Source organism: Equus przewalskii, chromosome 4 (genome assembly GCF_037783145.1).
Source record: "Equus przewalskii isolate Varuska chromosome 4, EquPr2, whole genome shotgun sequence".
NCBI classification, from domain to species: domain Eukaryota; kingdom Metazoa; phylum Chordata; class Mammalia; order Perissodactyla; family Equidae; genus Equus; species Equus przewalskii.
This window is the reverse complement of record NC_091834.1, coordinates 87509645-87534509: the sequence shown is the minus strand read 5'-3', so window position 1 is coordinate 87534509 and position 24865 is coordinate 87509645. Positions and strand designations below refer to the sequence as shown.

Below are 24865 nucleotides of genomic sequence, written 5' to 3'. Positions count from 1 at the left end.
TTAAGACTTTACATTGTTTTCAAAAGATCATTTCAACTTATTTCCCTTTATGGTACTAATTTGCGATCTCTGCTACCTCTAGGATTTTTTAGGTTAAGAATTGTTAGCAAATCGTGAGTTAGAGTCTAACTGCTTTCTTTATTTTTTGTTTTCACAAGTAGCAAGGAAGTGATTTCATACTGGAGGCCAGGGGTGGCAAAAAACAGAGTACACACAACATGGTCAAATGCTCAGATGTAAAGTGGTTAATTCATAAGTAGGAGGAATGTCTTTTCCATTGTAACTTCCTTTTTTGCCATATACTAATCATTCTAAATTATTTGTGTAAAACAGTGAAGAGTTAGTGACAGTGAAGATCAAAATAATTCTGAAGAGAAATGGCCACTTTCATCATTGCCATGAATATTCATCTCGGGTGGATCTAGGTGGGAGCAGCAGATCTCTAAAGAGTCACCCAGTGCTGTCCTCTTGGTTAGAGATATCTGGGAAGTGCACCCAGACTGTCACAGTGGATGCCACTTAACATTACAAGATTGGGATGATCATTAAGGTAAACATGTTTTCTCAACACTCTAAGCACATGGTAAAAAAAGGAAAACAGAAAAAAACAAGAGTTTCTAAGGACATTCTAGGGGATTCTACTTGAATTTATTCGTCCACTAGCATACTTATTCATTCATTCACTTGAAAAAAATTTATTGAGTGTCTCCTATGTATGAAAAATGACACTAGGTGCTGGAGAGTGACAGATAAATTAACAGTAGTTAACAACTAGTCAGTACTTAATATATGCCAGACACAGTTCTAAACATTTTATACGCGTTAACTCATTTCCTCCTCACTATGGTCTCATGAGGTACGTATATCATATTCACGGTTTATAGAAAATGAAACTGACACACGAAGGAGTTCATTTGTCCGAGGTCACCCAGGTAGTAATCTGACTGCAGAGACACACTCTGAACCTCTAACTAGTCCTCAGACTCAGATGTCTACACACAGATAGTGACCAAGTGGCTGAGACTCATGAACCTAGCGCTTTGGACTGAAGGAAAGTCACAGAAATCATTTAACTTCTCTTTACAATTGAGAGAGCTGGTTAAGTGACTTGCAAACTCACAGAGCGAGTTATTAAGAAAGATAGATGTCAGCTTTATTTTAATAATAATAAAAGACAGGGTAGATCTAGGAATAAAAACTAACGGACTCATATTCTTCAGACTAAAATGGGCAGTAAAAGGAACAGACCAACCAAAGCCTGGAAAGGAGAAAGCAGTATATGGAGTTTAAAAATAGGAGGAGGAGGGAGGGAAGACAATCCTAACTCCAATACTCTGGACTTAGGAAGGAGAATGGTGACGGTAATCATAAACTGCTGAAGGCCTTAGACGTGAGGGAGTTAATAACAGATTAGATTAGTTAGGTTAGATATGGTTAGATTAGATTAGATACATCTAAACAAACTAAAAGAGAACCACAAAAATATATGTTACAAAAAAGCCACCCTCACCCCCACCTAACACTCCATAAAACCTACTCCTCTTCCTATATTTCTCAATATTAACAAATAATATCATTATCTACCCAAGTTACCAGGTTGGAAAACTGGGAATCAGCCAAAACGCGTATCTCTTGCTCAAACTCCACATAGAATGAGTCTTCATGTCTAAATGATTCTACTTCAAAATTAGCTTGTGGTTCTACTCCCACCTTTCCATCCTCACTGCTCTTACCCTTCTAAAAAGCTGGCATAGTTTTCTACAAACTCTATAAACTCTGTAAACTCTAACCTGAAGTAACAACACACCTTGCCTCCTTGTCTCCAACCTCAGTGCACTCAATTCAGCCTCCACATAGACACGGGAATACTTTCTCTAAAATGCATATTTGATTACGCCACTCTCGAGCTTTAAACCCTTAGACGACTCCCTATCACCCATATGAAAAACACCATGCCTTCTTGCTGTTATACCAGGTCCCTTGAGATCTGCCCACCTGTCACCCTTGTCTAGGTCAAATCTTCCTCATACACTCTGTGCTTCAACCACAGCAAACTGCCTACAGCTCCATGAAGCGCTCACACATCTGCGTGTTGTTTCACATCTCCCTCCCTGCAGTGAGCACCCTTCCCCTGGTCAGTCTGGTTAACTCATCTTCCCAATTTCAGTAGAAAGATTCCTCTTTTGTAACACCTTCTATGGTTCTCCCTGGGAAAGTTAAGTGTTTTCTCCTCTATGGTCCCCAAAGTACTTATAACGTTCATTAAAATTCTATTTGCATGTCTTGTCCTCCATGGCATCTAGAATTCTCCCATATGCAGATGTTCCAGAAGGAGGGCCTAGAACACAGTTGGTACAGAAATGTTGACTGTATGTTGTCACCTCCTATATGTCATTTGATACTTACAACAACCCTAAGAAACAGGCAGGGTAAATGTTGCTAACTTCATTACACAGATGAGTAATCCAGGGCACAGAAAGGCAAAGAGACTTGCCTAGTAAAAGCAGGATGAATAATAGGTACTCCTTCCACTAAACCGTGATGCTCCCCAAGCTACTCAAAGCACAAACAGCCGCACCAATATTCCACATACGAGCATCACTAACCAACTGAACAGGGATATGTAAATTAGTTAACTGGTGCTGAAATCAGACATTAATGTGCAAACAAACAGGGACTTATTTGAGCTAAGTGGGCATGAATATGCAAATGAACTGGCTGCAATTCAGAAGATGTCATCACAATTCTAGGAATGAACATCCTATATTATGACTATTATAATATTCATGTAGCATTCACACATACTATCATATATTACTGTAATATGGGCTTTTGGAGTTTAAAATTGTGGTGAAGCCAAAAGTAACTTGATGTATATTTTCATCCACACCATAATTACAAGCTGGAAATCAGATGTGAGCACACAGAATTCTGCAATCTCCATACAGAACCAAGCTGCCATTTGCAGTCCAAGCTGAACAAGGTACTTTGGAATTAGGTTAGGAATTAGGTTAGAATTAGGTCCTTCATGATCCAGCCCCTGCCAATATCTCCAGCCAAATCTACCATGCACAGTCTGATACAATACAATAGTTGCATTTAAAACAAAGTTAGGTTTCCTATAGGATTTTAAATAATAAAGTGGCATGGCTATACCACTTGAACACCACTCAGACAATCCAGTTTGTGATTACATTTAGCTTTTGCTCAACTATAATAATGACTTTTGGGGGGGGGGATGACTTCTTTTTTTTTTTTTAAAGATTGGCACCTGGGCTAACAACTGTTGCCAATCTTTTTTTTTTTTTCTGCTTTATCTCCCCAAACCCCCGCCTTGTACACGGTTGTATATCTTAGTTGCATGTCCTTCTAGTTGTGGGATGTGGGACGCTGCCTCAACGTGGCCTGACGAGTGGTGCCATGTCCTCGCCCAGGATCCAAACCCTGGGCCGCCGCAGCGGAGTGCGCAAACTTAACCACTCGGCCACGGAGCCGGTCCCAATAATCACTTTTATTTTCCTATCATGACCAGTACATCACTGGCTTCTATCAATTCTTAATCTCGTAACTGTTATGATGAACAATGGCCAAAGCCATTCACAATTTTGGTGTCTTTTCAGGAACAATCTTTTGTTCCTGAAAGTAACAAATTATAATCAGTAGAGGTCTGCATACATAAACTACCTACCTTATTTAACACAAAGAGTTATATCCAATTCATGTTATAAAATGAGAAAAGCCTATACTCTCACACTTTCATACATTTATCCTTGTCATGCCACTGCCTGAAATGCCCACCCCTTCTTTCTTTATCTGGAAAGATTCTCTTTCTCTTTTACAAGCAGCTTGAACCTTAAGTACTTATGAAAGCTTCCCTGCCTTTCCCAGCAATTGTATACACATCTCAGTTACATATATATACAACTCCATCATAATGGGTATCACAGAGCTGTGATCACTTATTCGCATGTTGAATTAATTAGGATATAAGTAAGGCTGCAAGTAACAAAGAACCAAAATACTAATGACAAAAGACAGAATTTATTCCTCTCTCGTCGAGGATGGTACAGTGGCTCTGGTCATCAGAGGAGCGACACTTCACAGTATCAGAACCCAGCTCCTTCTATCTCATTACTCTTCCAGCCCTACAATACTGCCTCACCTGCATGGTCTAAGACGGCTCACCACTACATTTCATTCATATTATGTGTATGAACACCTTCACACATGCACAGGGCTGGAAGAGAAGAAGAGTCCTTCCTTTTAAATGTAAGACCTGAAGTTATACACATCACTGTCACTCACATTCTGTTGGTTAGAATTAAATTATGTGTCCATGGCTGGCTGCAAAAAAAGTTTAGAAATATTTGTATTTTGGGTAGCCATGTGTCCAACTAAAAATCAAGGGCTCTATTAATATAGAGGAAAGGGAGAACAAATACTGTCTGTGACACATTCATGGCCCCTTTCTGTTCTTTTGCCTTTCAAAGGCAAAACTTGGTTCTGCTTACTACAGTATCCTAAAGGCCTAGTGAAGTGTCCAGTACAAATAAATATAACAAATCTATACAGATTCAATACGCAAACAGAAAGTCCTAGAAAACACAGGAAACAAAAGTAGAATAGCTGCTGACTTGACTTAATGCTGGGTTCTGACATCCCCAATGGAGGATGAGAGAGAGGAGAGAACAGGCAAGTTGGGGAGGAGCCCCCCTGACCCTGAAGTTGTCTTCTCAGGAACAACTTAAAGTACAGTACTGGTTCAATAAAAATTTACAGCTTCGGCATGGACTAGGAGTTTCAGTGGAATGGTGCAGGCCAAAGAACCAATCTAGCTCTCACAGAAAACTCCCCATTTGGTTTAGACTTCTAAATGAGAGCATCAGACTACACATATGATTTTCTCTTTGGAGATTTACGAGGGCTTTTTAAAAATTGTTATATTTATACTTTTTAGGAAATGTGTAATATATGAGAGTATGTGACATCTGTACAGTTTTAAAAATAATAAACAACAGTATTTCCATCATTTAGCTTAAGAAATAGAACAGCACTATTATCCTTGAAGCCCCATGTGCTCTTCTAATTTTATCCTTCTCCATCCTCTCCAAGGGCGATCTCTTTTCTGAGTTTTTTATTTATGCCCCCACCTTACCTTCTTTACATTTGCATCACATAAGGATGTATGCTTAAAGAAGATACTATTCAGTTCTGACTGCTCCTTACCTTCATAAACATGGAATTAGACTATATATATATTCTTATGTGACTACTTTTGAGAGTCAATCAACTTAATGCATAGTATAGTGCATTGATTTTCATTGCTACATAACATTCCACTATATGGCTATACCACAATTTATAAATCCATTCTCCTGTCTATGGTATTTATTTCCAGGTTTTTGTTATTCAAACAATGCTGCTATGAACATCCTCATCAATAGGTTTTGCCTTTCACATTTGAGTTCTCGACCAACCAAATTTTTATTTTCCTAAATGATGTAAGGTTCAAATCCAATGTCTTTTTTGCTTTATGAATAATCAACTGTCTTTACCCATTCTTGACTAGTTTCTCCTATCTCTACACGTTGGTGGTGTCATCTCTCTCCCACATCAAATTTCCCTTTGTACAGGGATCTTCTTCCGAGAGTCGTTAGTTTGCTAATGGTGCCTCAGGTGCCCCACAGGGGAGGGGAGAGGGGCCGATGGAGCAGGGGTCTAAGCAGGTGGGGTTCTGAGCCCCCAACCCCACTTAGTCAAACCGTCTCTACACTAATGTTTTCTATATTGAACTGTGAAATAAACCTTAAACAGAAGATGGGCTCTATGTCTGAAAAATGAGTTTGAAAAGTACGAGATTATGAGTTCTAAAGCACTTTCTACCATTAAAATCTATTGTTTTATTTTCTAGACATTATACTACATGCACGTTTATATCAGTTTCTTCTGAATTTTGATAATCAATCACTTCAGATAAGGTAATCTCTAACTATTACAATTCCTGAAAGAACTCAACCCTACACTTTGAAAATGTAAAATTCCTCATGAATTGTGTCTTACTGGGACAGTGAAAACTTGTTATGTAGCATTCTCATCAGTTTCTAATAATTACCTCCTTCACTGTATACCATAAATGTTTGTGGTCTTTTCTATTTTCTAAAATACCTCAAGTCAGAATTCGTTGTATCATATAAACTACTAGAGTTGCAAAAAATATAATTTCTTAATCTCCTAAAGAAAGTCTAAGAAAATGAGCAAAGCTGTTATTTTTACATTAAAAAATTAAAGTGAACCAAATGATGAAAAATATGAGAAGGTAACTTTAAAATTTTCTTTTACATCATGTTAGGAGTTTTTATTTTTTCATTCTTAGTTTAAAAAAACTTAATTGAAGTATAAATATACATAAAGAGAACTGCATATGTATCATTTTTAAAGCTCAATACAATGAATGAGAATTCAACAGCATTCCTTCTTTTCTCACATCTGTATGGATAAATGAATAAATGAGCAGAAAAGAAGTTTTCTAAAAATAAAGTTATATGCCCTCAACCAGATTTCTGTGATGACGAAGGATCTTTCTCAAGAGCGAGGCTCTCAGGCTTTACTAAGGCTTTGTGATGGCTATTTTGCACTCTCAAGATCATTTTCTCATGACCTCCAGGCTCTTCCACATGGCTTGGCTACCAGTGGTTTGTCCACTGGGTAGAGAGAATGTTGTATGAACTAGAATTAGTCAGAAAATAAATCCATTTTATATAAATTGAACCCACAAACGAAGAACATTTTAAAATAAATATCTACATTGCACAGATTAAGGCTAAAGGTGGTATACTCAATAACAGTCTTGGCATAAGGAATATTTTTATTTCTTAAATGATTTGAAATAATGCATTAGTCTGTTCATGACCTGAAGAAAGTATATTTATTACTCACTACTTCTTAGGAACAGATAAAGAAATTAGCATTTATAAAAATTCCATTATAATTTCATTATAAGACAAATCTTACATGTAAGTAAGTTAAGATCAATCTTTTAAAAAAGAATTGAAATATACAAAAAGAAGGGGAATCAATTTTTATACACTATTTTATAATCTAAAACAGAAGAGATAACTATGAAAGATTAAGGTTATTTTGAAATAATTATACGCAATTTTAAGAAGAAAAAAATGTACTTTTTTTCATGTCCCCAGCATACTGTTACATAGTTACTAACAAAGTTATTAAGCAAATTTAAAGGACTACAAAGAATTTTTTAATCAAATTTCAGGATATAAAGCTTTTACAAGTGCTTCTTATACTGAAGACTGTAGAACAAGTGGAGAGTATGAGCGTGAAATTGTTGTACCTCGCTTTAGCCAAAACATCCTGAAAACCTGTGCACAAATGAAATCTTGCTTTAAATGCTCCATTACAGAACAGCTTGCTGTTTAAGAAATGCTATTATAAATCCTTTTGTAAAAAGGAGAATCAACTCACAGTTGATCTGTATCAGACATTGCCTTACCTTAAGGCAAGGCACCTCCAAACAGATTAATTACATACAATATCATTAAGCATTCACAACCCCAGTCACCAACAACCCATCAGAGAGAAAAACTCAGAAAATTCAGGTCAGGTCTGTATAAAAGCCCAGTTTTCCCTGATGCCAGTACTTCCATATTTACTATGTAAAGCAAATCCTCTTAGAGAAGTCAATTCTCAAGTGGTTGGAGCTTTACAGACTATTTTAATGTCAGGGCTATAGAAAGCCACTCATTAAACTAATGGGAATAAAAATGGCACTCTAAAAGTAATATTTTAGAGTACAAACATAAGTACTGAGTAGCTCCAAGACAGGAAAAAAACTGTAATCAAAACTGACTATACATTTCTACTTGGATCAATGACAGCTAATGTACTCTAGCCATTTGTACTTTTATTATCTTTAAAAATAAGCCAAGACAAAGCACAGGACTCTTACTCTACATGTTACTTAACTCTCACTAACATTACTCAGATAAGTAAGGCTTATACCTGCACCTAAGGAGATAGTGAGGATAGAGGTCTTCCCCATCACGTGTTTTTTAAGTGCCTAATTCAAGTCAAGCATTGTCTGAGGCACTGGAATGCACTAATGAATAAGTCTTGCATTTTGGGTATTTTGAGGGAAACACAGAAAATTAAGGAGTTAACAACACATGTACATATTAAGAAAAGTGTTATGAGGAAAATAAAAGGCATGTTGTGATAAAGAATGACAAGATGGGGGGCAAGATACTGGAGGAGGTCAGGAAACAATAAAGAGATTTGGGAAGGAGAGCAGATCTGGAAGTCATCTGCACCCAGGCACTAAGCAAAGCTTGGTTTTGGCTGAGATGACCTGGGGAGAGTCTACACAGTGAGCACAGGAAAGACCCCAGGACCAAACCATGAGACACGCCAACTGCGCCTGAGAAGACTCAGAAAGAACGTGAGGAGGAGAAAAGGGAAAGAGCTGCTGCAAGATCAAGTGAGAGGAACACAGAAAAGCAAATCTGCCACATCTTCGAATCTGCCAAGATGGAGGTCACTGGTGACCTTGAGGAGAGCCAACTCAGTGGGACCATGAGACTGGAGGGGGGGAGAAAACAAGAGATAAAGAAGTGAACACAGTTCTCCTAATTCCACAAAAGAATCATTTTAATATAAATCAATTATAGCTATATTTGAAGTTTTCCAGAGTTTTAATATCTACTTTTATAGTCAAAACAGCTCCCTAAAGTAGTCAGAACTGATAACAGCTCTATTTGTCAAATGAGAAAAACGAGACACAGTGGGACTGATTAACCTAAGAGCTTATTTTGGTCATGAGCAGTATTTTGATTTTTTTTTAACCCTCGTGAGATAGCATGTTCATCAGTTATCTTATCCTCCTGAAGAATCACACATTAAAACCGAGAAGCTACATTCAAGCTAAACATTCATTAAAACTACTATCTTTCTAACCTATGGCACGGCTATCTAAGCAGTACAATGAAGCAGGAGAGATGCTCAAAACAACAGGAAGTCTATGATTAACGTAGACACACACACAAGTTAGACTTCCACCTGTTATCTTGCACACTTTGAAACAGCATCCCCACCTCCTCAGCCCAATTGCCAACAGCAGACTATATAATGAACCATCTGTACCCTAACAGTTAGAGCCAACTGAGATGGGTTGATGATACCAAAGAAATCACATTTTTTCATTCTTTTTTCCCCTTGTGTGTTGTTAGGTTGAATAACATTTTTAATTGCATGATAAACTGCAATTTGTTGGCAGGAATTTAACTGTTCTAAAATTTGAGCTTTTTAATATTACTTTGATGGTCTTTCTGGTGGATTTCCCCTGCAACAGAAGGAAAAGTTGACCCCATGAACCAAACCACTGGGAAGCGAAGCCTGCTGTGTGGCGTTAAGAAAAGAGACAAAAATCTTCTGCCAGTCTCTATGATTTGACTGAACTATTCAATCATGCCTTTTCAAGGATAAGCTGAAATGCAGATCTCACTGTGGTCCTTGGACCAGTCAGATTAATAGAATAACTGAAAAAGGATGGTCATTTTTAATGGAAAATAGGTGTGATTTTTTTCCTTTTATTCCTGTCGAAATATTAAAAGCATTCATCAGAGAAACTTTTGTTCCTGAATAAAACAAAATCAAACTCTTACAAAAAAATGATCAGCTGACCTATTCTCTCATCTAGCATGTGACATGGCAGCTCAGTTAAATTATTTTTTAATGATTATTATGAACATGATATGTTTGCTAACTACTTTCTCCCCTTGTAACCAGAGATAAATCCTCCTATTTTGCTGAATACTCATAAGTACAATAGACTATTGTCTGAAAGTTCCATTTTTCAATTAACTTTTTGAAGGATGGGAAAGTTCCTAGTTAGATTATAATGATTCTTCAATTAACCATCCTCATAGAATAAACTTCCTCTGTAACTTAGTTAGATTTTAAAATGTTTTCCAATTTCATATAGCAGTGTTGTCCTAGGCCACACAGCTCAAGGGCAGCATTTCTACTTAATGAAGTTATGTATAAATGCAGAGAGCAAAAACAGATCTCTGAACAGCCTCTGCTTCTCCTTAAACTTAAAAGCTAATGGGAACCCATGAAGCTGATAATGGCTGTCAGGGCCCCATCTCCTTGGGGGCCCATCGTACCTCTCAGTGGTAAGCTCAGCTATCCTACTTTAGACCTCAATTGTCCTCATTCATTCTGTCACCAGTATTTACTGAACATTTACTGTACCAGGCACTGTGCTAAGCTCAGGAAATAAAACAGTATTTCCTTCATGAAGCTTTTAGTTTTGTGGCAGACTCAGACAAGTGAGCATAATCCACAACGTAGTGTGGAAAATGCTCAGAAAGGGAACTCTAAAGATGTGAGCATACAGCAGGGGCCGCAGCCCCAGAGTGTGCGTATGGTAGGTTGGGGAGAGGAGGGACCAGCAGGGAGGGCTCATGAGAATAAGTGGCAATTAAATTTAAGTTGGAGGAGACGGCCCCGTGGCCGAGTGTTAAGTTCACGCGCTCTGCTGCGGCACCCCAGGGTTTCGCTGGTTGGGATCCTGGGCGAGGACATGGCACCGCTCATCAGGCCATGTTGAGGAGGTGTCCCACATGCCACAACTAGAAGGAACCACAACTAAAATATACAACTATGTACTGGGGGGATTTGGGGACAAAAAGCAGAAAAGAAAAAAAGAAGATTGGCAACAGTTGTTAGCTCAGGTGCCAATGTTTACAAAAAAACATTTAAGTTGGAAAGCCAAGTAGGATTTAGCCAGACAAAGAGACAAATAGAATGCATACGAAAACTCTGACAGTACATCCACGCATCGCTTAATGGCAAGGATAAGTGCTGAGAAATGCATCATTAGGGGATTTTGTCATTGCGCAAACATCATAGTGTGTACCAACACTAACCTAGATGGTACAGCCTACTACACACCTAGGCTATACTGTACTAATCTTATGGGATCACTATTGTATGCATGGTCCGTCGCTGACTGAAACGCTGTTATGCAGTACACCCATGACAGTCCTAGCAATAATAACAATGTTTGAGAAGGAGGAAGGCATAACATTTACTATATGTCAGGCAGTTTTCTAAACACTATTCATAGCTTAGCTCACCTAACTATCACAACAATTCATGAAGTAGGTACCATTATTTCTGTCCCCATTCTATCCCATTCAGAGATAGGGAAACAGAGGCACAGAGGTTACGAGGCTAGTAAATGGGGAGCTAAATTTTAAATGTAGGAATTTGGGCCCAGAACCCTCTGCTCTTCATTGCTTTGCTACACTCTCTCTCAAGATATCACAGACCACTGGTGGGGAGGGGCCTCATTGAAAACCATTCCACAGAGCTGGAGCACAGAGTGCTTACAATTCTCACTATCTAACAAAACAAAAGAAAGAAGCTAGTCATTTACCCATGTTGACTAATTATGATTGAATCTGAGTGAGTGACAGCTTTCACTCCTGTCCTATTAATTATATGGCTACCTTTTCATCTTTAAGTGTCAAATGAAAGGCTTCATTGTGGTGAGGATGTCAATAGTAGGGGAGGTTGTGTCTGTTGGGGGACAGGGAGTACATAAGAATTCTTTGTACTTTCCACTCAATTTTGCTGTGAAACTAAACTGCTCTAAAAAATAGTTTATTGGGGCCAGCCACATGGCCAAGCAGTTAAAGTTCCACGTGCTCTGTTTTGGCGTCCTGGGTTCATGGGTTGAGACCCCAGGCAAAGACCTACTCCACTCATCAGCCACGTTATGGAGGCATCCTGTCCTGCATACAAAATAGAGGAAGATTGGCACAGATGTCAGCTCAGGGCCAATCTTCCTCACCACCACCAACAACAACAAGTTTATAATTAATAAAAGAAAGAAATGACTAGGATTCAAGCTAAAAAAAAAAAAAAAAAAAAAAAAGGAAGAAAGAAATAAAGACTTTGTCCCCATTAAAGGAATTTCATATACTAGAAGCCAGATGGAGAGAAATTATGGAGGTAAATTTAAACAATTCCTTAAGCCAATTCTGAAATTAAAATTAGGGCACTGTGAGTACAGAAGATCTCTCTAGCCCCAGATAATCTGCTATGCCCATTAGGTATGATCCTAAGTCCCCCTCCTCCTTCACTCCTTGTCTGACAGTAGAATGGGTCACTCCTTCATTTGCCCCAATTCTAACTATTCTCGTACTCTTGGACTTTAGGACTCCAAGACATACATTTCACATCGTCCAGAATGTGTAACAACACTTTAACACATTTCTAGGCTTTTAGTTCTGTTACCTATACATATGAGCTGTGGTACTATTCCTGTGATATAAATATGAGAGAACATAGCAGAATCTTTGAGAAAACTTACAAGTATTTAGATTAATAATGAAGGTAGGAATGACTAGGCAATAGTCTTTAAATTCAGAAAGACTTGCTGGTTACTTCATAGTATTTTGATGTAGAACTATGATGAATCTTGAAAACTAAATATTTAATTGCATAGACTAGTCACTGCAAAATAGTCCAGGCCTCCAATGCTCAAAAACAGTGAAAGTGTTCCTATCAATCCCTCACAGAGAAAGCCCACAGTTCTAAAATAATTTAAATATCACTCCTTTCTCTCAACAACACTAGTAATACCATCTACTTAGTTGTTAGCATTTACTTCCTGATACTATTATTGAAATTCATGCCTTACTTACATACCTGAGGCTTTATCTTTTATTTCCTTGCCCTGACTTCCATCCTTTCCAAGGCTTAGAATGTCTTTAACTTGGCAGGTCCTCACAAATCTTTCTTAATTGATTACATTTACCATGATTAGCATCCTCTTTTCACAGAAGAAAATGTTAATGACTCTGATTTTTTTTTTTTTTTTTTTGCTGAGGACGATTCACCCTTAGCTAATACCTGTTGCCAATCTTCCTCTTTTTGCTTGAGAAAGATTTGCCCTGAGCTAACATCTGTGCCAATCTTCCTCCATTTTGTGTGTGGGTCACCACCACAGCATGTCCACCAACAAGTGGTGTATGTCAGTGCCTGAGAACTGAACCCAGGCCGCCAAAGTGCAGCACACCCAATGTAACCACTAGGCCATGGGGCTGACCCTTGGTTTTTTTTTTCCTTACTTAATTGAATTTACTTATTTATTTTCTAAGTATTTTGTCCTTCAGATTACAACTCTTCAGTAACCACACATGGGTATCAAATATTCTGTGCATCAAAGTCATGTTGATTCGAACATACTATTTAGAGGTATCCTTCTTGCCTTTACATCATGACAGGCTGCATTTGCCCTTTTCCAAAACTCAGGTACTCCTGCCATCTTTAAGCAAGAAAAGACTAACCTCACCTCTTTTTGCTTTGAGTTCCCTCTTGAATGGTAGCAGGTCTATAAATCCCATGGCCATAGTAATAGTTTTAATTGCTTGGCAGCAGATACTGGGAAATGATAGAAGAAACAGATCACCAAGTCTTTAAATCTTGATCTTAAAAAAAAACCCTGTGAATGCAGACCACAGACTCACACGCTATAAACATTTCAGACCTTCCTCCAGAAAACTAGTTTTTCCAGAGAAGCTCAATCACCCACCTTGAAGTTCTCCACTCCGACTGTAGAGCTCCCTTCTCTGCTCTCGCAAATAGGCACTCATACTGATGGCATGGGAGGACGATTCGAATCTGCAATGAAACGCAGGGTAAACAAATGGTTAGGTGGCAACAAATAGGTGGTGCCCAGCTATGTATCCTGGAAGTTCTACTCTAGGCTATGTGATGCTCCCTGACGTTCCATGACCAAGACGTTCTGGCTATTCCACAACAGGGCCAGGGCCAGCTGCCATACACCTTGATTTATGAAGAAAATTCCAGGATAACACTCCTCTGCAACAAGGTTTGGATCTTGTGCTCATTCTCCATTTCAACTGGTACAACTCTGATCTGTTGCAACTTTCTTTTGCCTCCAGAACACAATCATCCTTTGCCAGGATCCCTATACACACAGTAAGAAGGGTGTCTACAAAGTCATTCTTAAGATACTATCTAGCTCAAAAGCCTTCAGTGACTGTCACCTGCCACAACAGAAATCCTAGCTCCTCAGAGCAGACATCCTGCCTTTCTAATTCCCCCAGTTAGAAGGCTAGTACAAACGGCATGCTGGAAATGCTGCTGAATAACCACACCCTAGAAGCAAGGCACTCATGGTCTCTCCTTCAAAGTCCCCCAAAACGATATAGTTTCTAAATGGCTGCCACGTTTTTGACCTGCCACCTACCACACAAAATACTTTTAAAAATACCAAGGTACAAGCTGTTCGTTGACACCCACCCAGGAACTGTTTCAGAGGTTAGAAACAGGGAGGATAGGCTCATGATATAGAACAGGTCTCTAAAAGCGAAAACAATGAATACAAAACAGAAAAAACAAAAACAAATCAGAGTCTGAAGAGAAACTTGCAGGTAAGGAACAAAAACACAGGGAAAATTATGACTGTATCAAACAGCAAATCCTTTGATGTGCTAAGAAATTCCATTTCAAACCTGAGATTTTCAAAGTCAGAATAACAAGCTGACAGGAGAAATCCTTCAAAGAATTACTGTCACTAAGGGGTAAACAGCAACATAAGGAAAGAGCAACAGTGATAATGGGGTAGGTTTCTGGCAACAAGGTAGAAGCACCATCATTTTCTTAATTATGCCTTCTTTATCCATTCCTTAACAAGGAAGATGAATACCAAAATGAATGTCAGTCTGAGGCCAACCCCTGGGTTACTTGATCCTCTCTCTGCACCCTGCCAAGAACTAACAGGGTACTAACAGCCAGAAGGAAGGCAAAGTGTGCAGTACTTCAAAAGTGCCACCTGCCAGTCAAGTGCAGAAAAGAAGCCACTGACCTCTCCAAAGCATGCTGACAGCTATTGATCAGAAATGGCAAGGGAAAAAAATTAACTCTTGAGCAAAGAATAGAGAGGCACACATTACACAATAAGAGAGAACTTAAACACACTTAATTAACCTTGGCTAGGGGCAATTAAAGAGAGTAATAAAGTCCTTCATGGATGTGATAAAAACAGATTACAGGTTGCCAAATCTTACTCCTTTATGAGCTGATGTATTTTTGCTACTCAGGAATCCTTTTTATGTTTGCAACAAGTCACAGATTGATATAATTTTATAGTAAAAGAGGCACCAGAGATGATTCAGTCTCACCGCCTTATTTTATAGTCAAAGGAGGCCCTTTAAGACAGGAGACCTGTTCTGGCTCACACGGCTCATTAATGGTAGAATCAAGACTAGAAACAGGCAAATAATGGTCTAATTCTGTGTGGGTGATGAGTTTTTATTACTATGCAATAATAATAAATGTATGACAATTATTTAAGTTAATTTATTCATTTCTAACCATTTATATGTTTCCAATTCTCCAATCTCAGGACTGGCTAAATGTTTGAAAATGTCCCTGTGGTCTGAGGCTGAAAGTTAGGGGTGATGGTTGAGAGCATGAAATCTAAAAACCCTGAAATCCACTTTCTGCAATACACTCAGGTTTAGAATGGTAAGTTGAACTAGGGGGAGAACAAAAGAAAGAAAGAAAGAAAAGGCCTAAGGATTAGGCAGCATCTGAGGCAGTCTCAGTGGCCACTGTCAAACACCTTTTGCTTGCGCTCTCTCTCTTGCTTGCTGGCCTAGCCCCCATTCTATGCAGGTATTCTCTTCCTTGTTCCCTCTGCCCTCAGCAATGTGCTCAGGAAAAGCGGCTCCTCTCCAGCTCGAGACCTATCCCCAGAGAGGAACCCTGACCGGTTTAAGACAATAACCATGGTCAGCTTCCCCTTGCCAGTGACTGGTATAGGAACGGGCATTAGATCCGATCCTAGTTTTCTTGAGGAAAACTTGCAGAGGAGCTTTGTCACTGGCAGAAAAGCTTAATAAACGCTAAGTAGTAATAAGTTATTAATAAAAATGATTTTAAACGGTCGAGCCACTTGGGAAGACAGTTTGGTAGTGTCTTACAAAGCTCAGCATAGCCTTACCATATGATCCAGCAATCATGCTCCTGGTGTTACCCAAATGAGTTGAAAACTTACACAGAAACCTGCACATGTTTATAGCAGCTTTATCCAGAACTGCCAGAAGGTGGAACAACCAGATGTCTCTCAACAGTTGAATGGAAAAACAAACTGTGGTACATCCACACAATGGAATATTACTCAGCCATCCAAAGAGATGATCTATCAAGCCACAAAGACATGGAGGAGCCCTACATGTGTATTACCAAGTGAAAGAAGACTGTCTGAAAAGGCTACATACTGATGATTCCAACTATAAGACACTCTGGAAACAGCAAACTATAGAGAAAGTAAAAAGATCAATGATTACCAGGGGTTCAGGGGATGGGGAAAAGAGGGAGGAATGAATAAGTAGAAAACAGGGAATATTTAGGGCAGTGAACCTGTTCTGTATAATACGGTAATGGTGGATACATGGCGCTATGCAGTTCTCAGAACCTGGTTCATCAACTGTAACAAATGTACCACATTAATGCAAGATGTTAATAACAGGGGAAACTGTGGGGGCGGGGGAGAGTGGGAACTCTCTATACTGTCTGCTTGATTTTTCTGTAAACCTCAAATTGCTATAAAAAATAAAATCTACCAATTTAAAAAAAAATGATGTGCAGGAAGAATCAGACCCCATTCCCTATGCATCACCATGTTCATTTCTAAAGACAGAGAAGTGGAAAGGGCTGGGTCCTTGATAATATTGTACTGGTGAATTAAGGAATCTTCCACATTCATCCTGATTGTGTGAGATAATAACTTTCCTAAGATTTACTCTACACCATTTGGGGTCCTACGTTACTTGCAGACTAAAGCGTTTTAACTGATACTGCATCCAACCTCTAAACAAAATTGTAAAAAAAAAAGGAACGTATTCAATAAACAGAATGGATTTTATCCCAGCGCAGGCACAGTAAATCTCCTCTCCTCTAGACCACGAGATAAATGAACTGTTGAAACCTTCCTTAATGATTAAGAACTCTATGAATCCATGATAAAAAACAAATCTGAAAAGTGAATCAATAAAAGATACTGGAGCCTCAACTATTCAAAAAGAATGAATTCAAAATACTGGGATGATACTTCTGTAGTCACTTCATAGGCTTAGATTTACAGACACAACTTCTTAAGTACCTATTAACTCCTCAAAAGAACACAAAGGTCTGCCAAGATTAAACCCTGCTTCTACCACTTGTTAGTGATGGGAACGTACATAAATTACCTAATCTCTCTTGTGCCTCAATTTTTTTTATGTGTAAAAGAGGATTAAAAAAGAGAACTCATGCCTATAAGGTTGTTGTAATGAGTAAATGAGATAATCCAGGAAATGGCTTAATTCCTCAGCTAACAGTTAGTAAGGACATCGTGACTGTTAGCCATTACTCCAGCTGCCAAAATTTGGTATAATCTGAATTAAATTATGTTTAATTGAGGTTATTTTGAGAAACTCATCTACCACAGTGCCCAGTACATAGTAAGAACTCAATCAATGATAGCTGTTATTGTTGTTGTTGTTATTAATATTAGTAATAATATTAACTGTTAGCTGTTACCAAGTGACATACACTTAAAATACATACATGGCCTGGTAGGGGTACCTGATAGTAATTAGAAAATAAGAATTTCCAGACTGTTTCTGTATTAAATCAAATAAATCCAATATTACTCAGCTAGGGAGATTTGCATAATTTTATTAACAAAGGCTGTTTCTTGGCACCTAGGGCTTTTTTAAGGGTTGAAATATTTCATTTCCTTTCGTTTCATATAAAATTCCCGGAAACAACTAGAGAGTTTCATTTCTCTTCATTTTATATAAAACTCCCCAGAAACAAATTCCAGCTATTTTTATTAGAAGTTCTAGATACTCTAGTAACCATACTCCAAAGCAGCCACTTCCCCTTAAAGAAAACAAAGTCCACAAAATTAAATATATATTCACTTCCTATAAATGATTTCAAATCAACTTTAACTGGGTGAAGTAATGGCTGTCAATAAAGTAGAAAATCACTTTACTTGGCTCTAACACTTCTTGACACCTGCTATATTACCAGGAGGGGGACACTTACTTGAAAAGAGAATTTTTTGGTCTTTGAGGTTTCTTCTTGGCAAAAAAGGCTGCAAACTCTCGTCCAGTGCTAGCATAACTTAGTTGAGCTGATGGTTCAGAGGCCGTACGAGTATTTTTCATATCCAAGTACTCAGTCAACAGCATCTGTGCAATGAGATCAACAGTTTAATACACACGTTTGTGATGTGCTATTACGAAAAGTAATTTTATGTAGCTGGCCCAGTGGCATAGTGGTTAAGTTCGCACACTCTACTTCGGCAGCCTGGGGTTCGCTGGTTCGGATCCTGGGCACAGACCTGCACACCACTCATCAAGCCATGCTGCGGTGGCATCCCACATACAAGATAGAGGAAGACTGGTATAGATGTTAGCTCAGCAACAATCTTCCTCAAGGAAAAAGAGGAAGATTGGCAACAGATGTTAGCTCAGAGCCAATCTTCCTCACAAAAAATGAAAGAAAGAAAAGCAATTTTAAAAACAGAAAATCTAATTCTAACACTTAATTCTTGATACTCAGAAGTATATTAACGTAGCTATTCAAATTTCTAGTTGTAGAGCTGAAAAAAGATTCATTATAGCCAGAAAGTCATCTATTTGTTACCTACTCCTAAAACTGGAACGGAGTGTGGAAGGCATTTGAACATAGGAGTAAGGGGAACATTTTTATTGAGGGCCTACTACATGCCAGGCAACGTGCTGAGTGAGTTAATCAATATTCTCCTTTAGTCATAATTTAATCCTCACTATTCCCAATTATAGCAGCATCAGCAACAATGCCATAATATTTACTGAGGGCAAGGGCTATTACAGGCAAGGGGCTAATCCATTTAGATGTGTAATATCATTTAAAGCACAACATTTTATCAGGTAAATTAGTTGTCAGATTACAGATAAGGAAATGAGGCTCAGGAGTAGGTCCAGGAGCCGCAAAGCGAAGCCTGTGGACTGAATCTGCAGTCCATGCCCTTATCCCCCACTCTAACAGCACAGTGGATAAGCTCTCTAACAAACCTGCCAACAAGAGGTATCGGAGGGCAGAGTCGGCTAAGTGGTCCTGACCTGCAAATAATTTCTAGGGCCACTACTCATATTTAGTGCTTCAAAACAACAAAAGCAACAGCTTTTTTTTATTGCTAAAGCCAGAGGGTCCTGCTTATAAAATCAATCCACTTTAGAGCCTCAGGGGGTGGGGCCTGGACTAGCATCAGCTGTTCCACTATTCCTAAGACCAGTGTCTAAAAGACTAAAAAGTTCCCACAGCTGTGAAAGAAAATAGCGGATCTAGAACAGAAATCATCATGGTTCCAAAGAATATCTAACCTGGGGATAGAGTCTATCAACTCATTTCTATAATCACTTACCACACGTAAAATTTTAAGATAACCAAGTGGTGTAGTACATGCGGGCAAGCAATTCTACCCATGACTGAAGTAAAAGCTTTTCAGAGACTTAGGGTCCCAGGACTATTCACTCCTGCATTCATGCATTCATTCGCGCACTCATTCATTCAATAAAGACTGGAGGACCACATTAAGCACTACCATCAAAAAACATGAAGCACCCTGTGAACATGATGATGGCTCAAGTGAGTTTTAAAGTCAATTATGCCTCCCTTATGAGCACTTATCAAATAGCGGACATTTAAAAACGTCATGAAGGAGGAGTTACCATCTGCATCCTAGAGATGAAGAAACAGAATTCGTGGTATTAAGAAGCTAACCTATATGCACGTGTAGGGGTAGGGATTAATGGGAAATCTCTGTACCTTCCCCTTAATTTTGCTGTCAACCTTCAACTGCTCTAAAAAAAAAGTTTTAATAAAATTGAAATTAGCCTAAGGTCTTCTAATTACAGAATAACAAGCCAGGATTTCAGCCCAGGTTTATGACTCTGCAGACTGTGCTCTTGCACATGACACTCTCCTCTCACCAAGAGCATAAAAAATGCCAATGAGAATGGCTGAGTGGCAGCAAATGGACTTTATTTATTTCATCTTCTGCACAATAAAGATTTTACTGGGAAAGTATAAAACATGTTAACAGATTGGTCAATGTTTTTTTATTTATTTACGAGGCCACTAGAGTGTTATTCAGCAGGGTGATGAAGTAATATAACGACAAACACTATCTCTGTTAATACATCACCTAAACTGCCCAATAGTTAGGGGAAATATTGAATTGGGTCTCTACTTTAGCAACAACTCAACGGAGGGACTCAATTATTTTGCAGATTTGGCAGTCATGCTAACACAGTTTGAAGGAATCTGTGATCAAAAGAAGGCTAATAAACCAGAATAGAATTTCAAATTGATAGAACGTAGAAAGATAATCTACAAACGCACTGGTTTCGCTCAAGTGTTAGTTTTAACACCAATCAAATGACAAAAATAAATTTCTACCAAAGTATGAAGATACACTAAACCAAGTAATTCTTTTGAGGTACTTATTGTCCTAGAATTCAATGACTGGCTTTGTATAATAAAATACTGACTGACAAGGGCCTAACTAACTAGCATCCTTAAAACCCAAGTATTTTAAGAGCACTCTTCTTTTTCTCCACATCAATAAAGTTCCCTAAATCATTACCTCTCAGCATTGTTAGTCTATTCCTATCCACTGGCTTCTCCTTTTCTATCCACAAACATGTACTATTTCTACCTTCTCAACAAAAATCTTGCGTTGGTCCTCATCCTTTACCTAGAATCTTACTTCTTTTTTGTCTTTACGTTCCTGACGTCAAAAAGTAGCCTTCACATATGTTATTTCCTTTACCATGACGTAGTTTATTCCTGATTTCTCTCTCAAGCTCTAGTCCCAGATCTGTGACTGCATGCTTGACATATTCACATAATTCACTCATAAAAATCAACCCTACATTCTGAAACCTAAATCATCTTCCCATAAAAATCAGTAATTCCTTCTGTCTTCTTTCTGTTTATCAGGTACCTTCTTATTCTCACTGACCTCCAGATTTAAAACTTCAGAACCGTCTTTTGATACATCCCCTTATCCTTTGTATCCACAATGGAGTTAGTCCCCAAGTCCATTAACCACTCTCAACTCTCTGTTGGTTTAGCCCTTCTCCTGTTCATTCTGACAGGCACCAACTTAGCTCAATTCATGCAGTTTTCTCATTTAGTTTTCTGCCCCCCATCCCTTACTCTTCCAGTCCTTCCCATACTCCATCAACAGAGTGATCTTCCTAAAACACTGCTGCTGCTATCAAAATAAGGCTACTCATCTCATCAGCTGCAACAATCTGGCATCAATATCTATTTCCAATCGTATCTTATTCTCCCCAACATGAAACCAACACTCCAATCAAAATCACCTACTTAACTCTTCCCTGAATATGCCTGGGCCCTCTCATTTCTGGGACTCCTAACCTAGATTACCTCTCTCCTAAATAAATCCTAACAAACCCTTCCAAAAACAGTTCCACTGTTTTCTCTTTACTGACTCCTTCCGAGGCCACTCTAGGCCAGCTGTCCCCTTTTCTAAGCTCCTAAAGTACTCATTTTACACATCATTCAGTAAGTATTCACCAAAAACTGCCTGATACTATTCGGTATTATTTAATGAAAAGATACCTGACCACCCCATCTTAAATGCTACAATCCTTAAAGCATTATATTTCTCTACTCCCATGCAACACACCAGAGAATCCAAAAAATATAGCAACTCATGGAATTTTTGAAAGTATATGATAAGAAGCCTTGATGTAAATGTTGTTATATGCAAATTAGAGATCATCTTCAAATAGAATGAGCCCTGTAAATTAGTCCTCAGTACAAAAATCTATAAGTAAAATTAAAAAGAGGTGTCATTTTAATCACAGGCTTTGTGATGTTTCTTTCTTTCTTTCTTTTTCCTAATACCTTTCACCACCAGCTGGAAAATACTGCTTTAAGACAGGTAAAGTTTTATTTTGACACCCAAATTGGTAAAAGTGCATTTTTAAATATCTCTAAGAATAAACAAGACCCTGTTTCTAAGATGCTTGAAATTTGTTTGAATTAGGCTAAATCTTCCACTACAAAGTCTTGACACAAACATCAGATGCCTGGTATTAAAATATAACCATACAATTTCTTGGTGATTCCACATCATTGTGGATAACATATTGCATCTTCACAACATAAGCATACTAAGCACTCACCTATGAGTTCAAATTTCCATTTTTATGAAGAGAAATAAGCTATACAGGCTGTCTTTTGCCTGAGGAAAATCACCCAAGATTAGAATTCTAGGGCAAAGGGCATTACACATAATATCAAATACATACTGCCCACAGAAAATCTGCAGAAGATAACCCTGTGTTCTTGCTAGCTCTAAATTCCTTCATATTTCAGACACTCATTTCTTTTCTCTTTTTATTATTATTATTATTTTTTGGTGAGGAAGATTGGCCCTGAGTTAACATCTGTTGCCAATCTTCCTCTTTTTGCTTGAGGAAGATTGTTGCTGAGCTAACACCTGAGCCAATCTTCCCGTATTTTATATGTGGGATGCCACCACAGTGTGGTGTGATGAGTGGTGTGTACGTCTGCGCCTGGGATCCGAACCCATGAACCCTGGGCCGCCAAAGCAGACATGAGAACTTAACCACTATGCCGCCAGGCCAGCCTCCCTCTTTTCTCTTTTTAAGTACCAAGAATTGCTATTTCTTGTTGATCAAGACTTCAAAAAATAAGAGTCAAAGTTCATGGGCATTTTAAGTTTAACTTAAAGGGCATTAATTTGTAAAACCAAAGACAAGAAATGTAAGAACGTGGTTGGAATGCACCTGAAAAATCTATATATCCCAGTCATACCATGGTTTGCTATATTTTTTGAGTACCTGGTACGTTGGATAGTTCTGTGGTATAAGCAAAGAAATATAAAGCTTTAAAGAACATACAAATTGGGGTGGTCAGGAATCTCTTCTACTATAACATTTGATTAGCAGTTGCTAAGATGCTAGTCAGAAATCTCATGATGTATAAAGCAGGGCCAAGACTCTCAGATTTTTCTGAATGAATTTCTCATTTACCATTTAATCCTTTTTATTTAACATATTGCCTGTGGCTGCTTGTGGTTACACTGCAGAGTTTTCTAAAAATAAAAGTGGGATTTACAGGCTTAGAATTAGCACATCTCCTGTCTTCAGCTTCTCCATTTATCCAAGTAGCTACTCACTGAAACACCCATATCCTCCTAGGTAGTTAATGTGATGGATTCCTTTCAGTAATTTCCCAGCTTACAAAATCCTCTCCCCTCATCTAAGAACGGTTCCCCAGCCACACAACGGACTCTGGTACCCATGCTTGTACCCTGGGATCCCACCCTCTCAGATAGAGCGTACTTCACCAGGGAGACAGCCAACCCTGTAATCAGCCAATCAGATTCTCTTTCCCAGGAATGTTTTAGTGGGACGCAATCTCCGCTGGTCAATGTAACTGAGGAGGTGTAAATTCTTTGGGGCCACCATGTGGATGAAAAATCAAAGAAAGTCAATCTGCACAGAGAAAATAAAGAATGAACTAGATGACCAGAGACAAAGAAATAGGAGACCCACAGGAAAGAGATTTAAAGGTTGCAAGCTAAGTTTTCCATAGGGTACAGGTCTCAAATCCAGTTGCTGATAAGGTCTTAGATTTTCAACCCTTTGACTCTGCAATATATTTTTAGAGACTTTAATACATGTTCCTTATTTTTTCCTTATGACAGATTGACTTCCTCACTAAGAAATGGATAAATGCATATATACTAACATGCGTCTCGTGACATTTATATCACAAATACTGTTTTTGTAGACTAGTGGTATCTCATGATAACAGGAGTAGTGGTTTGCACAGATTTCAATCTCTGCAACTAGGAAACCAATTCTCCTGACTACTAACTTCAAATGTTCAATGATTTAGAGCAAAGCCATACTGTATTTGCCTCCCCTGATGAATCTGAGAATTAGATTGCTTCCTATGACAGGAGCAATAATAAGGTGAAAAAAATCACCGTGAGCTCCCAATATGAACTAAGACTAAACCTTCTTGGGCAATATCTTGAATGTGCCTACAGTAAATACCATAATTTTCAATAATTTGCTGTTTTAAAATGCTCATGCCTAGGAGTTGATTTCCAGTAGCTTCCACTGAACTAACTTACATACTGATAATAATCATAAAAGCTGAAAAAACATACTGAGAAGACAAGAATTGAGAGGAACAAAATTAGGCAGAACCCAGTGGCTATGACTCCTGAAAGAAGAAAGGACGTGCACTAGGTGAGTTCCTCTGGCTTTTTCCCAGAGAGCACTCGTAGTTTCCATGCAGCAAGGGTAGAACCCAAGCAGAAAGAACAGTCTTACTGGATGGAGGAGACAAGGCCTCGGTACAGGGATATCAGCATTTCCCAAATTTGAGAGTAGAATCCCGAGAAGGGGGAAGAGAAAGTCAGTGTAATACACTCCTCAAACTATCTCCTTGACTCCAGAAAATGTTACAACAAAGAAATTGAAACAATTTGACAGTATTTTTAAAATCAGGACCACCATTTAACATCGGTAAAATGATCAGATTTCTGCCATAGAGTTGCTAGTGAACAAAATACTAATGACAGAAAAAAAGCAAAGTTATTTTTTCATCATAACAGTCTCATTTCCCCATTGTATAAGGACTAAAATATTCAGCAGTAAGGAAATCAAAAGAAAAATAAAGTCATTTTGAAAATGGA

The 24865-nt window shown here is 38.4% G+C and overlaps 1 protein-coding gene across 6 annotated transcripts in view; it reads right to left on the bottom strand.

Annotated features, from left to right (window-relative positions):
* The window catches only part of EXOC4 (exocyst complex component 4), a 758598-nt gene that overhangs the window by 542801 nt on the left and 190932 nt on the right, over positions 1-24865 (bottom strand). For all 6 annotated transcript variants that reach the window (XR_011539582.1, XM_070617731.1, XM_070617732.1 and 3 more), the window contains exons 8-9: positions 18154-18299; positions 13622-13710 (exon numbers count right to left, since the gene is read on the bottom strand). Coding sequence is in view for 5 of the 6 variants with exons in the window: in XM_070617731.1 (XP_070473832.1) it covers positions 13622-13710; positions 18154-18299 (235 nt within the window). In the remaining variant the exon portion in view is untranslated. The remainder of the gene's footprint in view (positions 1-13621; positions 13711-18153; positions 18300-24865) is intronic.